This window comes from Schistocerca americana, chromosome 7 (assembly GCF_021461395.2).
Source record: "Schistocerca americana isolate TAMUIC-IGC-003095 chromosome 7, iqSchAmer2.1, whole genome shotgun sequence".
Classification (NCBI taxonomy): Eukaryota; Metazoa; Arthropoda; class Insecta; order Orthoptera; family Acrididae; genus Schistocerca; species Schistocerca americana.
The window spans coordinates 516,854,015-516,870,632 of record NC_060125.1 but is presented as its reverse complement, the minus strand read 5'-3'; the positions used below and the strand labels follow the sequence as shown (position 1 = coordinate 516,870,632).

The 16,618-nt window shown below is 40.4% G+C and overlaps 1 protein-coding gene across 1 annotated transcript in view; it reads left to right on the top strand.

The window, feature by feature from the left end:
• Window positions 1-16,618, top strand: part of LOC124623189 (E3 ubiquitin-protein ligase Iruka-like) — a 150,256-nt gene that overhangs the window by 23,934 nt on the left and 109,704 nt on the right. The window contains exon 2 of the mRNA XM_047148995.1: window positions 14,728-14,835. Within this exon, the coding sequence (XP_047004951.1) occupies window positions 14,728-14,835 (108 nt within the window). The remainder of the gene's footprint in view (window positions 1-14,727; window positions 14,836-16,618) is intronic.

Below are 16,618 nucleotides of genomic sequence, written 5' to 3'. Positions count from 1 at the left end.
GTGAAATTGCCCAGTGTCAAGGTAGCATTGCCATCCCCCCCTCCAGGTGTGCAACAAGCCATCAAACTTAACGCCTCAAAGGGCGAAGCCACCAGCTACACCACCGGTAGGCTGTAAAGGACAGGAGGAGTACTCCTACAAAGACTTACTATGTCCCTCCACTCAAACACCACCTTTGTCTTCCTCTGCTAATCGGAAGGCTTGAAGAAGACCAACAAAGGCAAACTGTCTTCTCCTTTGCCGATTCGTAGATCCTCTTAGACGGTGTTTCCATTTGATACCTTAGCCCGGCCAGTGCACACCACCAACCGTTTTTCTGCGTTGGACTCCACAGACAGACAGCACAAGGAAGCTGATGCTTCTGTGGACCTGAGTCCTTGCAGACAGGCACTTGGCAGCTGCCGAGTGACACCCCTTCATTTCTTCCTCATCATGACACTCCTCCAATGGAATGTTCGCGGCCTTCGGTCCCACAAACAGGATTTACAGTTGCGTTTAGCGTCGCAGTGTCCCCTTGTACTCTACCTTCAGGAAACAAAATTGCATCCGACCGCTTTGAGCTCTCACATTTCTTCCCGGTTCATTTTGACCTTCCCACTGAGGTCGGCATTCCATCTCATGTGGGTGTCATGCTGCTCGTACGGGATGACATAGATAGTCACCCCATCGCCCTGTTGCAGTTCGCCTTTTCCGTCCTCACCTGACATTTTCCCTTTGTACCATTTATATCCCTCCATCATTTGATGTCACCAAGGCAGACTTTCTTCAACTTGTTGGACAGCTACCTCCCTCATTTCTGCTACTCGGTGTCTTTGGCTGGCTCTGAGCACTGTGGGACTCAACATCTGAGGTCATCAGTCCCCTCTCAGTGTCTTTAATGCGCATCATCTCCTTTGGGGTTCTCCTAGAACCTGTCAGAGAGGTGCTCTCTTTTGTCTTACACAGGAGCACCCACATTCTTTTCCGACTCCTTACACATCTATTCCCATTTGGACCTACCCTTCTTGAGTGGTCCGTTCTTTCTGACACCTACTCAAGCAACCATTTCCCACGTGCTATACGTTTGCTGACCCCTACCCCACCTGCGTGCACATCCAAATGGCAGCTTACTAAGGCAGATTGGCGGCTCTACTCATCTCTGGCAACCTTCAAAGAGCAAATGGAATGTCTCACAAATGTTATCCGTACTGCTGCAGAACGTTCCATTCCTCACACTTCCTCTTTACCACGTCGTGTCCTGGTCCCTTGGTGGACTGAGGCGTGTTGTGAAGCAATTCACACCTGGAGACGTGCTGTCCATGTTTTTAACCATCATCCTATGATGGCAAACTGCGTTCATTACAAACAGATGCGCGCAAAGTGTTGCTGCATTCTTCGGGGTAGCAAAAAAAGCCAGCCATCTTTCATTCACTAATCCTTTTGACAGTTCCACCCCTTGCTCTGTTGTGTGAGCCAATCTCTGACGGCTCTGTGGTACCAAGATGCATTCGCCAATTTCTGGCCTGACAGTAGCGGACAATGTCGTTGTGGACCCTATTGCTATCTCCAACACCTTGGGCCGCATTTTGCGGAAATTTCATCTCTTCCCACTGTCACCCTGCCTTCCTCCATCAGAAACAAACGGAGAAGCCTCGGCAATACACTTCTCTTCCTAGAATTGTTAGTGCTACAATGCCGCCTTTGCTACGAGGGAGCTAGATCATGCTAGATCCTCCATCCCAGGGCCAGACGCTGTCCACATTCAGATGTTGCAGCACCTTTCTCTTGCGGGCAAGCACTTTGTGCTTAATACATAAAACCACATCTGGGCAGAGGGCACATTTCCCGGACGTTGGTGTGGAGCCACCGCCATACCCATACCCAAGCCCGGTAAGGACAAAATCCTTTCTTCTAGCTACTGCCCATCACTCTCACCATCTGTGTTTGCAAGGTGATGGGACATATGATTCCTGCCTGGCTGGTATTGTGGCTCGTGTCTCACAATTTACTATCGATTGCACAGTATGGATTTTGAGCGCGGCGTTTTGCAGTTGACCATTTAGTTACTTTGTCCACCTACGTCGTGAATGGATTTCTGCGGAAATCCCAGACTGGCTGTTTTTTGAGGGGCTTCCATGGCCACCTGCCCTGTTTCCTTCAGGAATTTTTAAAAGACCAAGTTTTCATGGTGCTTGTGGGTTCTGCCTTGTCGGACACCTTTATTGAGGAAACCGGTGTGCCTCAGAGTTCCATCTTGAGCATTGTCCTCTTTGCTATTGCCATTAGCTCCTTAATGGGATTATTGATAGTTGGGAGCTTCCACGTTAGGTGTGTAATGGGGCCCATTAGGGACATGGCTGCCAAGAAGGGAAAGAAATCCAATGTGCACTCCGTGTGCATACCGGATGGAGTCATTCCAGATGTGAAGCGGATCCTCCCGGATGCCATGAAGAGCACTGCAGGTGACTGCTCACATTGGTACCAATAATGTGTGTCACTTTGGATCAGAAGAGATTCTCTCTGGTTTCGAGCGGCTAACAGAAGTGGTAAAGGCTGCTAGTCTTGCTTGCAAGATGAAAGCAGAGCTGACAATTTGCAGCATAGTCAACAGGACTGATTGCAGACCTCTGGTTCAGAGCCGAGTGTAGGGTCTGAATCAGAGGCTCGGACGCTTCTGAGACTGTGTAGACTGCAGATTCTTTGACTTGCACCAAAAGGTGGTTGGATTTTGGGTTCTGCTGAATAGGTCAGGTGTCCACTATATGCAGTAGGTGGCTACATGGGTAGCAGGGGCTGTGGGGCATGGACTGGGCAGTTTTTTTAGTTTAGATGGTCTTGGGAAAACACAAGAAGTGCTTCAATCACGAAGGGTGCAGGCTGAACGCAGGAAGAATGTAGATACAGGAACCATCGGTATAACAGTTGTAAATTGATGTAGTTGTGTTAGGAAGGTACCAGAGTTCCAGGTACTAATAGAAAGCACTGATGCTCAAATTGTTATAGGCACTGAAAGCTGGCTAAAGCCGGATATAAGCTCATACGAAATTATTGTGAAGAACCTAATGGTATTCCGAAAGGATAGGCTAAAAATGGTTAGAGGTGGCATGTTTGTTGCTGTTAGATGTAGTTTAACTTGTCGCGAAATTGAAGTAGATACCTCCTGTGATGAGTTAGTATGGGCAGAGGTGATTGTTGGCAACCGTAATAAAATAATAACTGGATCCTTTTACCGACCTCCCTATTCAGGTGATACAGTTGCTGAAAGGTTCAAAGAAAACTTTAGTTCAATTTCAAACTTGTACCTGACTGATACAATTATAGTTGGTGGTGACTTTAATTTACCCTCGATATGTTGGCGAAAATACATGTTTAATTCTGAAGGTACGCATAAAACATCATCCGAAATTGTGCTAAACGCATTGTGTGAAAATTATTTCGAGCAGTTAGTTTATGAGCCCATGCGAATAGGGAACGGTTGTGAAAACACAATTGACCTCTTAGCAACAAAATAATCCTGATTTAATAACGAGCATCAAAACGGATACAGAGACTAATGAACTCAGAGTTGTCGTAGCGAGATTGAATATTGTAATCCTCCAAAAATAAATGGAAAAATATACCTGTTCAAAAAGCAGATAAAAATTCACTTGACACCTTCCTGAGATACAATCTCTGCTCCTTCCAAATTAATAATATAAGTGTAGACCAGATGTGGCTTGAATTCAAAGAAATAGTATCGGTAGCAATTGAGAGATTTATCCAAAATAAATTAACAAATGACGGAGCTGATCCTCCTTGGTACACAAAACGTGTAAGAACACTGTTGCAGAAACAACGAAACAAACATGCAAAATTTAAACAGACGTAAAATATCAAAGATTGGCGATCTTTTACAGAAGCTCAAAATTTAGTGCGGACTTCAATGCGAGATGCTTATAACAGTTTCCACAACGAAACCTGGCTGAAAATCCAGAGAGATTCTGGTCGTAAGTGAAGTATGTTAGTGGCAAGAAACAATCAATGCTTTCTCTGTACGGTAGTAATGGAGATACTATCGAAGACAGTGCTGCCAAAGCAGAGTTACTAAACACAGCCTTCCGAAATGCCTTCACAAAAGAGGATGAAGTAAGTATTCCAGAATTCGAATCGAGAACAGGGGGGTAGTGAAGCAACTTAAATCACTTAATAAAGCAGGTCTTCTGGTCCAGACTGTATACCAATTAGGTTCATTTCAGAGTATGCTGATGCATTAGCTTCATACTTAACAATCATATACAACCGTTCACTCGGCGAAAGGTCCGTATCCAAAGACTGGAAAGTTGCACAGGTCACACTGATATTAAAGAAAGGTAGTAGGAGTAATCCACTTAATTACAGGCCCAAATCATTTACGTCAATATGCAGCAGGATTTTGGAACATATATTGTGTTCGAACATTATGAATTACCTCAAAGAAAACGGTCTATTGACACACAGTCAACATGGATTTAAAAAACATCGTTCTTGTGAAACACAACTAGCTCTTTATTCGCATGAAGTGTTGAGTGCTATTGACAAGGGATTTCAGGTAGATTCCATACTTCTGGATTTCCGGAAGGCTTTTGACCCTGTAAAACATAAACGGCTTGTAGTGAAATTCCGTGCTTATGGAATATTGTCTCAGTTATATGACTGGATTTTTGATTTTCTGTCAGAGAGGTCACGGTTCGTAGTAATTGACCGAAAGTCGTAGAGTAAAACAGAAGTGATTTCTGGCGTTCCCCAAGATAGTGTTATAGGCCCTTTGCTGTACCTATATAAACGATTTGGGAGATAATCTGAGCAGCCGTTTTAGGTTTGCAGATGACACTGTCGTTTATCAACTAATAAATTCATCGGAAGATCAAAATCAATTGCAAAATGATTTAGAAAAGATATGTGGATGGTGCGAAAATTGGCGATTGACCCTAAATAACGAAAACTGTGAGGTCATCCACATGAGTGCTAAAAGGAATTCATTAAACTTCTGTTACGCAATAAATCACTCAAATCTAAAGGCCTTAAATTCAGCTAAATACAAACACCGTAAATTGGAAGGAACACACAGAAAATGTTGTGGAAAGGTTAACAATGGACTGTGTTTTATTGGCAGGACACTTAGAAAATGTAACAGATCTACTAAGGAGACTATGCTTGTCCATGCTCTTTTTAGAATACTGCTGCAAGGCGTGGGATCCTTACCAGATAGGATTGACGGACACATCGAAAAAGTTCAAAGAAGGGCAGCACGTTTTGTATTATTGCGAAATATGGGAGAGAGTGTCATTGAATTGGTACAGGATTTGGGATGGACATCATTAAAAGAAAGGTGTTTTTCACTGCGATGGAATCTTTTCACGAAATTCCAGTTACCAACTTTCTCCACCAAAAGCAAAAATATTTTGTTGACACCGATCTACATCGGGAGAAACAATTACCACGATAAAATAAGGGAAATCAGAGCTTGTACGGAAAGATATAGGTGTTCGTTCGTTCCACGCGCTTTACGAGGTTGGAATAATAGAAAATTGTGGCCTATTTCCTGCCGGGCATCTCCGGCCCCTGTTTTGTTGATGATTTTGCGATCTATTGCAGTTCCCTAAGGACCTGTCTCACTGAGTGGTTTCTTCAGCGATGTCTTCATTGTCTTTACTCCTGGAGCGTTGACAATGGCTTTCGTTTTTCCATTGACAAAACTATCTATGAATTTCTGGCGGCGCAGTTTGTTTTCCCACCATCTTTACATCTAGGGCCTGTCGCTCTTCCGTTTGTTGAAACTACGAAATTCCTGGGGCTCATGCTTGACTGAAAACTCTCTTGGTCTTCCTATGTGTCTTACCTGGCAGCCCGCTATACGCACCATTTGTACAGGTCCCTTGTCTGATAGAAAATTGACTATGGGTGCTTTGCTTGTGTGTCTGCATATCCATCCTTCTTACACCACCTCAACACTATCCACCATCGTGGCATTTGTTTGGCCACCGGCGCCTTTTACACTAGCCTGGTTGAGAGCCTGTATGCTGATGCTGCTGAACTACCACTGTCCTACCGCCGTGACTTTCTCCTCAGCAGGTATGCATGCTGTTTGTATGCCATGCACAGCCATCCATCCTACACTTCCTTCTTCGATGATTCCTTTGATTGCCAGTATGGTGTGCATCCCTCTTCTCTGTTACCTCCTTGACAGGCAGCAACACAGAGCTCATTGGAAAAAAATATAGTAACTAGTGGGCTGAAGTATGAGGACAGCAGCCTTGTCAGCAGCCTCGTTTCCTGGCAGACGACATGACCAGGAACCCACATAAACGTTACAATTGCTCCACCAAGAGTGAGCAAGTGACAGATTTTCTGGACCCGTTGCACTAAAGGATGGGCATTGTATAGTGCGCACAGACTTTAAAGGGTGCTGAGTGAGTCTGAGCAGAGGACACAATTGAAGTCTATTGCCGAATGTACTCTGTAGCCTGATACACGATGAAGGGCTTGGCTGTAAATACTGAACAGTGTGCCGGAAGCTAATATAAAAAGACGTGGGCACCAATGATGAAGGCACTGGCCACATCGGCTCAATTTCACACTGCCTGCAACTTTCCCGGTGGGTGTGAACCCTTCACCACCTTGGCTTCGTGAAGCAGCCTGTGTCAACCTTGGCCTTCATTTGCTTCCTAAGGACACTACTCCAGCCTCACTCTATCACCCTAAGCTTCACGACCTTCACATGGAACTTCGCGATAGTACCTTGTGTACGCTGATGGCTCTCAGACTGACTGTGGTGTCAGATGTGCCTTCGTCATTGGCGCCCGTGTCTTTTGATATTAGCTTCTGGCACACTGTTCAGTATTTACAGCCAAGCTCTTTGTTCTGTATCAGGCCACAGAGTACGTTCGGCAACGGACTTTTCAATTGTGTCCTCTGCTCAGACTCTCAGCACCCTTCAAAGTCTGTGCACACTATACAATGCCCATCCTGTAGTGCAACGGGTCCAGGGAAACTGTCACGTGCCCACTCTTGGTGGAGCAATTGTGATGTTTGTGTGTTCCTGGTCATGTCGGTCTGCCAGAAAATGAGGCTGCTGACACTGCTGCCAGGGCTGCAGTCCTCGCACCTTAGCCCACTAGTTACTATATTCCCTCCAATGATCTCTGTGTTGCCAACTGTCAGGAGATGGTGTCCCTTTGGCATCGCCAATGGTCCTCCCTTCATGCGAATAAGCCTCGGCTTATTAAGCCTCTCCCAGTAGCTTGGACGACCTCCTCTCGCCCCTCTCGCTGGGAGGAGGTCATTTTAACTAGATTGCATATTGGGCACTGCCTTTTTAGCCATCGTCATTTGATAAGTGGTGTACTCATTGTGCCCAAGTTTTAACACTCTGCCGCTTCCTGACAGAATGCCCATTTTTTTTTTTTTTAATTTTTTTTTATTTTTTTAAACCGTTTACATTTCCGTTTGGGCTTGCCATCAGAGTTATCTGTCATTTTAGCAAACGACGCGCGGGCTGTTGATCGAATTTTACTTTTTATCTGTTAAAGCAATATTGTAAAGGCTATTTAATTTTAAGTTTTGGAGCTCCATTTCTGTGTGGTGTCTGTTTTAGCCCTTTCCGTGTCCCTGGTTTTAGCTGTCTTCTCTTAGGTCATTTTTTAACTCCTCTGTCTTTGGCGCGTATGACTCCAGTTGTTTCTGCGCCCCAAAACAAAACAAAAACAGACATGCAATATCCTCCAGACATAGTCTGCAAACAGATCCCCTGTACTACTTTCCCTCACATCCCCAATTCTCCCACCACCTCCAAGAATCAGCCACAAAGTAGTGCCCCATTCGTCATCCAGTACCATCCTGGACTGGAAAACTGAACCGCGTCCTTCACCAGGGCTTTGATTACCTATCTTCGTGTCCCAAACCGAGAGATATCCTATATAAGACCTTCCCACCCTTCCTTCCCACCCCTACAATAGTGCAAGGAATAAGAAAGAAGTGGGGATTCTTTTTTGTGCATGTAGCTGAAGTTGAAAACCTGGCAATGTAGCTCTTAAATATTGGTGAGAGTGAATTGGATATAGCCATAATGGTGAAACTCACCATACCACTCTCGTCAAAATTCAACGCATTCAAAACAGCATAGGTCAGCATGTAAACTGGTCTACAAAATGTAGACATGTTGGCAGAAACTCTCTTCAAAGAAGAGTCCCAATTGGCTATGGACGAGAAAAAAGTTGGTGTGTTTGCAGTGGTGGTGATCAATGAACAAATGGAAAATGTAGTTCAAGTTGGCAACATTAATGGTTCTAAACAAGAGGGTAAAAAATTGCTGTATAGTGTTTTTACTACAAAAAGCATGTATATTTAGCTGGGAAGTGCTGGAAGAAAAAGCAGTATGTGGAAAAACATAGAAGTGTCAAAGATAAAAATCTACTCTGCATTAGCTGTCTCGTTAGATAAAACGTCCTGTTGTCAGAACATCACAAGAAACTTGCACAAAATGGCCTGAGTATGATCAGTTGGATATATGATTGATAGATAATGTGCATCATGTAACATGACTTTTTCAACAGGAATGTTTCTCGAAATTTTGGTCTGTAATGGTAGAAAACAAATCATTTAGAGATAATGATTAATGTCAAGCCATCAATATGAGAACTGTCATGTCCACAAAGAATTTGATGGCAAGCGGAAAGAGGCATGCCTCGAATGTGTTTTTTGTGTTCCAGCTATCAAAAAGGATTTGTTTAGGACCAGAGCATGCACTTCATAGAAAATAATTGCATTTTTCAGAGCAGATCAAGGTATATTAGAACACAACAGTGAAACTTTAGCGGAAGGAATGAGTGGGAAAACAATCTTCATGGTTTATTTTTTGTGACTGAATCCATTCTAGCATGGGATAAAGTAAACATTGCAGTTAATGACCTAAAGCAGTGACAAGAACAATTGGGGCACTCCAATACACAAACACTTCAGTAGATACTGACCAAAGAGATCATTGAAGGACTTATGGTAATAAAAGAAGACTTTTTTTTGCAAATCTTAGTTAGTTTCATGTTCCACAGATAACTTACATGATAAATCATAATGATAAGGAACAATTCATTTTATATTTACACCACGGGAGGGGTTGTCAAGGAGAAAAGTTTTCAGTTCATACGATTTATCAAATTTTGATTTGCTGTCTTTCTGGCATTTTTTAACACTGGACAAGTGAGCAAAAATTTTGGTTGCAGCAATGTGCACCTCTTTTTGCACCAAAGAAACCCTAATGCTGTATAGTGAATGTCAATTTTTTTCTTCGGATATTGTAATTATGTACATTATTGATCATTATGAACTGCAGTGAATTATTTACAACAAATTCCATGATGCGATAAATATACTGCAAAGCAGTAGTCAAAATGCCGAACTCGAAACAGATGTCTAGAAGATGATTGTGCTCCATTCTGAACAATGAAGATTGTTTAGGACCAGAGCATGCACTTCATAGAAAATAATTGCATTTTTCAGAGCAGATCAAGGTATATTAGAACACAACAGTGAAACTTTAGCGGAAGGAATGAGTGGGAAAACAATCTTCATGGTTTATTTTTTGTGAGTGAATCCATTCTAGCATGGGATAAAGTAAACATTGCAGTTAATGACCTAAAGCAGTGACAAGAACAATTGGGGCACTCCAATACACAAACACTTCAGTAGATACTGACCAAAGAGATCATTGAAGGACTTATGGTAATAAAAGAAGACTAAATAAAAGAAGAATAAAAGAAGAAGTCTACTGTGTGAGGAAAAGATAGTTGCTACTTACCGTAAAGACGAAACATTAAGTTGTAGAGAGGCACAGTGAAAACACTTACACATTGGCTTCTGGCCAGAGCCTGTAGCGGTTCTGTCTGCTTTATTTTATTTATTTATTTTTGTTGTCCTCGGTGTCGACGTACTGTGTTGCAGCACTGGTTACTGTAAATAATGTAGCCGACAGATACACATTTGTGTTTCACTGTAGTTTATTTTCACTTTGCACCCCCCCCCCCCCCCAATAATTCAGTTATATATGTATGGCCAGTGCACTATTGTTTAAACTATCCATAAGCCTCATTAATAGTTTGCGGGCAAACCTCCACATACTGCTACAATAGTTTACTGTTGAACATCTACAAGCAGTAATAATAAGGTATGTATGGAACAGACACTGTTATTGCTTCAACACATGGCCTGTTGGTGTGACTCTTATTTCACTGTTAAGTTGAAGCATTGTTGTTGTAGTAACCAACTCAGGTTTCTCATCTGAAACTCGGCTGTGGACTGACTGTCTTGTGACCAAAAATCGTGCCCTTATATGTCTTCACAATAATAAGTACTGAAACTACACATTGTTCAAAGTTAAATTTACAGAAATTGCAATTAAAACTTAACTCATTAAATTAACTGAAAACATCGAAACCTTCGTTCTTTTTAACAGTTTCTTCTACTGCAAGAGTTAGGCTGAATTATTTGTTTAAATCATGAAATTAACAAATATCGTTACTCAAACAACACTTTTGACAAAATTGTTAATTACTTTGGAATTAATGAAGGGCTGGTTTTGCTAACATATTTGTTTATACATCAACAATAGAATTCAAGTTGCAAAACAATTGCTGATTTCACCTTGCAACAAAAGCTACTAACTAGTAATAGTCGAAATAAATTAGAAAATCAATTACATACCTAAAACTAAGCACAAAATTAGATCTGGTGGTATATTCTTTAAAACTGAGGGCCAACCTTTCTCTCTTACGAAAATTCAGATTATACTCACATATGTTAATGGTAATTAGTTAAAATTGAAAAAAATGAATTTTAAGGAGGCAGATGGCAAAACAAGAGAGGAAGTAAAAAATAACCCAGCTTGCTTCGTCACATCACCCACTCATTGGATTGACCAGATAGGTACTGATAATAGCTAAATGGGCAATTCAGTGACCACATGTGATGCCGGAAATTGGGTTTAAAAACTACACACACAAAAATATTGCTTTAGAAATCTTATTAAAAACTACAAGAAATAAGTTTTTCAAATTCTCACTTATATTAACTGGCCATACGAAAATCCCCATACAAAATAATTACCTACAGTGTATTGTTGTACTGTATCACAAAACATCTACAAGTTATACTTTTATCAAAAAATAGGGATTTTCATCATAAGTGATGTCCTTTTTGGCTAAGTGAAGATTACATTTAAAGATACATATCATTTGATGCAAGTCCTGTCTTGCAAACAAAGTAAATCCTCATGGGTTGCAAAAAGTTTCACAAGCACTTTCACTGCTTCAATGAGCTTTAACACACGTTCTCATCAAGCTGTCCACACCTTCAACAAGTCCAAGTGGCAGTTAGTTAGGAAATGCACTGCGATCAGTTCCCTCGGAGGTGGTTCTCTTCTGCCACAGTACATTAAAAAATCAGACAAAATATCCTACTTCAGTGCACTTACTTTTTACTTCTAACATAAGTCTAAGAAAAAAAAGTGTTTAACACTAATGGCAAATTATATTCATTACATCATAAATATATACAGAGTGGTCCATTGATCGTGACTGGGCCAAATATCTCACGAAATAAGTGTCAAACAAAAAAACTACAAAGAACGAAACTCGTCTAGCTTGAAGAGGGAAACCAGATGGCGCTATTGTTGGCCCGCTAGATGGCACTGCCATAGGTCAAACTGATATCAACTGCGTTTTTTTTTAAATAGGAACCTCCATTTTTTATTACATATTTGTGTAGTACGTAAACAAGTATGAATGTTTTAGTTGGACCACTTTTTTTGCTTTGTGATAGATAGCGCTGTAATAGTCACAAACATATGGCTCACAATTTTAGACGAACAGTTGGTAACAGGTAGGTTTTTTAAATTAAAATACAGAACATAGATATGTTTGAACATTTGATTTCGGTTGTTCCAATGTGATACATTTACCTTTGTAAACTTATCATTTCTGAGAACGCATGCTGTTACAACGTGATTATCTGTAAATACCACATTAATGCAATAAATGCTCAAAATGATGTCCGTCAACCTCAATGCATTTGGCAATACGTGTAACAACATTCCTCTCAACAGCAAGTAGTTCGCCTTCCGTAATTTTTGCACACGCATTGACAATGCGCTGACGCATGTGGTCAGGCATTGTCGGTGGATCATGATAGCAAATATCCTTCAACTTTCCCCACAGAAACATATTGGGGGACGTCAGATCCGGTGAACGTGCGGGCCATGGTATGGTGCTTCGATGACCAATCCACCTGTCATGAAATATGCTATTCAATACTGCTTCAACCGCACACGAGCTATGTGCAGGACATCGATCATTTTGGAAGTACATCACCATTCTGTCATGCAGTGAAACATCTTGTAGTAACATCGGTAGAACATTATGTAGGAAATCAGCATACATTGCACCATTTAGATTGCCATCGATAAAGTGGGAGCCAATTATCCTTCCTCCCATAATGCCACACCATACATTAACCCGCCAAGGTCGCTGATGTTCCACTTGTCGCAGCCACTGTGGGTTTTCCGTTGCCCAGTAGTGCATATTATGCTGGTTTACGTTACTGCTGTTTGTGAACGACGCTTCGTTGCTAAATAGAACACGTGCAAAAAATCTGTCATCGTCCTGTAATTTCTCTTGTGCCCAGTGGCAGAACTGTACACAACTTTCAAAGTAATCGCCATGCAATTCCTGGTGCATAGAAATATGGTATGGATGCAATCGATGTTGATGTAGCATTCTCTCAATTTGTCTGCTACTGATGTGCGGATTAGCCGCAACAGCAGCTAAAACACCTACTTGGGCATCATCATTTGTTGCAGGTTGTGGCTGAACACTTCCTGTTTCCTTAAATAATGCAACTATCCGGCGAATGGTCCGGACACTTGGATGATGTCGTCCAGGATACCGAGCAGCATACGTAGCACACGCCCGCTGGGCATTTTGATCACAATAGCCATACATCAACACGATATTGACCTTTTCCGCAATTGGTAAACGGTCCATTTTAACACTGGTAATGTATCACGAAGCAAATACCGTCCGCACTGGTGGAATGTTACGTGATACCACGTACTTATACGTTTGTGACTATTACAGCGCCATCTATCACAAAGTGAAAAAAGTGGTCCAACTAAAACATTCATATTTCTTTATGTACTAAACGAATATGTAATAAAAAATGGGGGTTCCTATTTAAACAAACACAGTTGATATCTGTTTCACCTATGGCAGCGCCATCTAGTGGGTCAACGATAGCACCCCCTTCAAGCTAGACGAGTTTCGTTCTTTGTAGTTTTTTCGTTTGACACTTATTTCGTGAGAGATTTGGCCTGGTCACTATCAATGGACCACCCTGTATACATTACATAGCATTACATAGTCCTCACATCATCACAATAAGTAGCACTAAAATTGACTAAAGTACGAAAGGTAGGGACTAGTAACAATGTTCAAATAAAGTACGCACTACACTACAAAACATTACTTTAAGTCATACTGTCTGAAACTGGTTAAATTTGAAAGACTTGTTTCTTTCCCATTTGCAAAAATAGCAAAAACTCAAGATGTGCAGTAGTATATATTTACTAATCATTACTTTATGAAAAAAGATGAGTCGCCATCACATAATTACTATTCAAATCAAAATTAAGAGGATGGAAGTTGTACCAAATCATGGCCCCCCACTTGTCTACTCAACTCTGAGCACTACTCTCATTCAACCAGAAAATTAAATATTCACACCAGTCTAGCACCACAATTATATAAAATATGATGACATGGAAATAGGAGAAGTTGAGAGTGTAAAATTCTTGGGATTACAATTTGATAATAAATTCAGTTGGGAGCAACATACTAACTGCTAAAGCACCTAAACAAGTCTGTGTTTGCAATGTGAGTGGTGTCAGACATAGGAGATATAAATATAAAAAAAAAACTGGCATATTTTGCTTATTTTCACTCCATTATTTCATATGGTATCATATTTTGGAGTAACTCCACAAACAGGGAAAAATTTTTTATAGTACAAAAGTGTATAATAAGAGTAATGAGTAGTGTAAATCCAAGAACACCATGTCAAAACCTATTCAAAGAATTGGGCATTTTAACCACAGCTTCTCAGTATATTTATTCCTTAATGAAGTTAGTTCTAAATAATACATCTCTTTTCCCAACTAACTGCTTAGTACACAGTATCAACACCATGAATGAGAACAATATATATAAAGATTTAAAATCACTTACTCTTGCCCAGAAAGGAGTCCAGTAGTTTGCACCGTCTGTCTGTGTATCTTAAAAGCTCTGTTCTGTGAACTATTACTGTATTTTAACTGTTTGTGGGTCATATTTTCTGAGATTGAGGAACAGCCCAGCCTTTTAAATGATCATGGTAATTTGCCTAAAAACCACATTCAGGCTGGCTGGTGTAAAAGCTCATAGTTCTTAATCTGCTATGCAGATTTGTTCAGGATCTTGCTCACCTCCTTGTTTTGCAGTCTAGTGCACTGAGTGTTAAGACATAAGAGTGCACTGTGTGTTCTTTTTTAAAAAAATTTAATTTAAGTTTGTAATATGAAGCTGAAATTGTTTGAATAAAATGTGTAAATTTATTTAAAGATAATGTTTGCATGGACTGAATTTATTAATTGTGTGTTGAGAGTGAATGTAGAATAGCGTTTTCTTGAAAGTTAATTTTTCTTTCCAGGACTTTGTGTGTCCCAATTGTTACTTGGGATTCATTGAGAGACTAGAAGAACAGCCACAAGAACCAGAAGAAGCTGAATTTGAAATGGAAGATGTTGTTCCATTGGAGGTAAGTTTTGTAATGTAATTATGTAATATAAAGAGGGCAATGTAAATAAGTTATTCACTTGGAGACAAGTTCTATCTAAATAGATAGGGGAAGGTTTTGCACAGTGATATCCAGTTATTGAGCTAAAGAATTAAGTATTGTTGGATCAATGTGACAACGAAGATGATGGAGTGAGATTGTGACAAAATGTTAGATCTTCAAATCGCAGATGTATTATTATACATTTGATATCCACTACTGGTTAAAGTCCTCTAGACTTTCATGTGTAAATGATGAAGTGTGGTATCTTTATGACATAAGTTTCTATGTTGTCTTCTGCATACTCTTATTATTTTACATTGTTTCTCACCTCATATTTTATTGTATATTCACATACCCTGTTGAAAACATTTCCAAATATGTTTGTTCAATTCGGCATTTTGCATCATGTTCCTGTGACAGTTTGCCTCAAACTTTCACCTCCTAATTCTTGTATTTGCCCAACTTAGATTGAAATATGTGTTGTTATAATATGTTCAGTGTACGTGACTACTTATAATGCACTGATGATAACTGCACTGTCAGTTGAAAAGTGGATCAGCAATGCAATGGAAAAAGACAGAGGACGTTACAACAAATGCTGACTTTCTTTCGATCATAAACAAAATAAAAGTTACCTACTACATTGTGTTTCTTAAGCTTGACTAAATCAAGTTGACAGTAGCACTTGAAATCACTTATTCAATAATCAATGAATGAGGCAGAATGCAATATGGGCCCAATCTCGGTGCCGCATTGCCCCCCACCCCCCTTCCCTCCTCCTACTTTCCATTGGTTTCAAATATGGAATATTTTAAAATTGGTTGACTCACTTGTAAACCTACACAGCACATTTGTCTTTTAATAGATTGGTTGATGTCCACAAGTCTCCTCATTTAACTTGTTGCTTTGAATTTGATCTTTCTTTTTATATGAATGTAATCTCTTAATACTGCAGTTGGAGTCACTTTTCAATCCTCTGAGCACAAATGCTCAGTTAGCATGGACAAAAAAGCATACATAGAATTTTAATAAGGTACACATATTACTATTACAGCATTGGTGCGCACACACCAGAATCGCGTTTTTGATTCATTGTTGATGTTATTAACCAAATCATATTTGTTATAAACACTAGGGGAGATACACAGCAAAATTTACATCACTAACAGCATCCTGCTTGATTAATGTATAGGAGAATAAAAAGCATAAGAGGCTGTTCTCAGTCCCTTCTGTAAAACTGGAAGATAAGCTGGGTGGTGGTGGGGGGGGGGGGGGGAGGGGGGGAGGGGGGGGGATCAGAGGAAGCTCTGGCTCTCACCCACTGCCTCTTCAATACTGCCAGCTTGCAGTCCTACAGTTGGTAGGCTTCATGTTTAATACCTCCAACATTCTAGTGTTGTGAAAGCAGACATTTTCTCATAAGCCATTTAGCTATTCAGCTTTAATAATTTGCCAACTTTCTTCTTCCTTGGTTTGTTTCCAAAACATCAGATTTCAGTAAAGTTGTTGGCAGTAACCAAATATACAACTTTATTTTTCCAATTATGGACTCTGTATGTTAAAAAGTCATTATGTTTTTAGGAAAACACATACATTTGCTTCAATAGACACATTTTTACTAAATATTAAAATTATTAAAATCAGTATTGTGTTAAAGCTACCAAAGCAGTGATGAAATCACTAGCACAAATCAGATGTTTCCAGAACATGATATCTAGTCGTAATAGCTATAAGTGCTGGAAAAATTAGCTCCCCCCCCCCC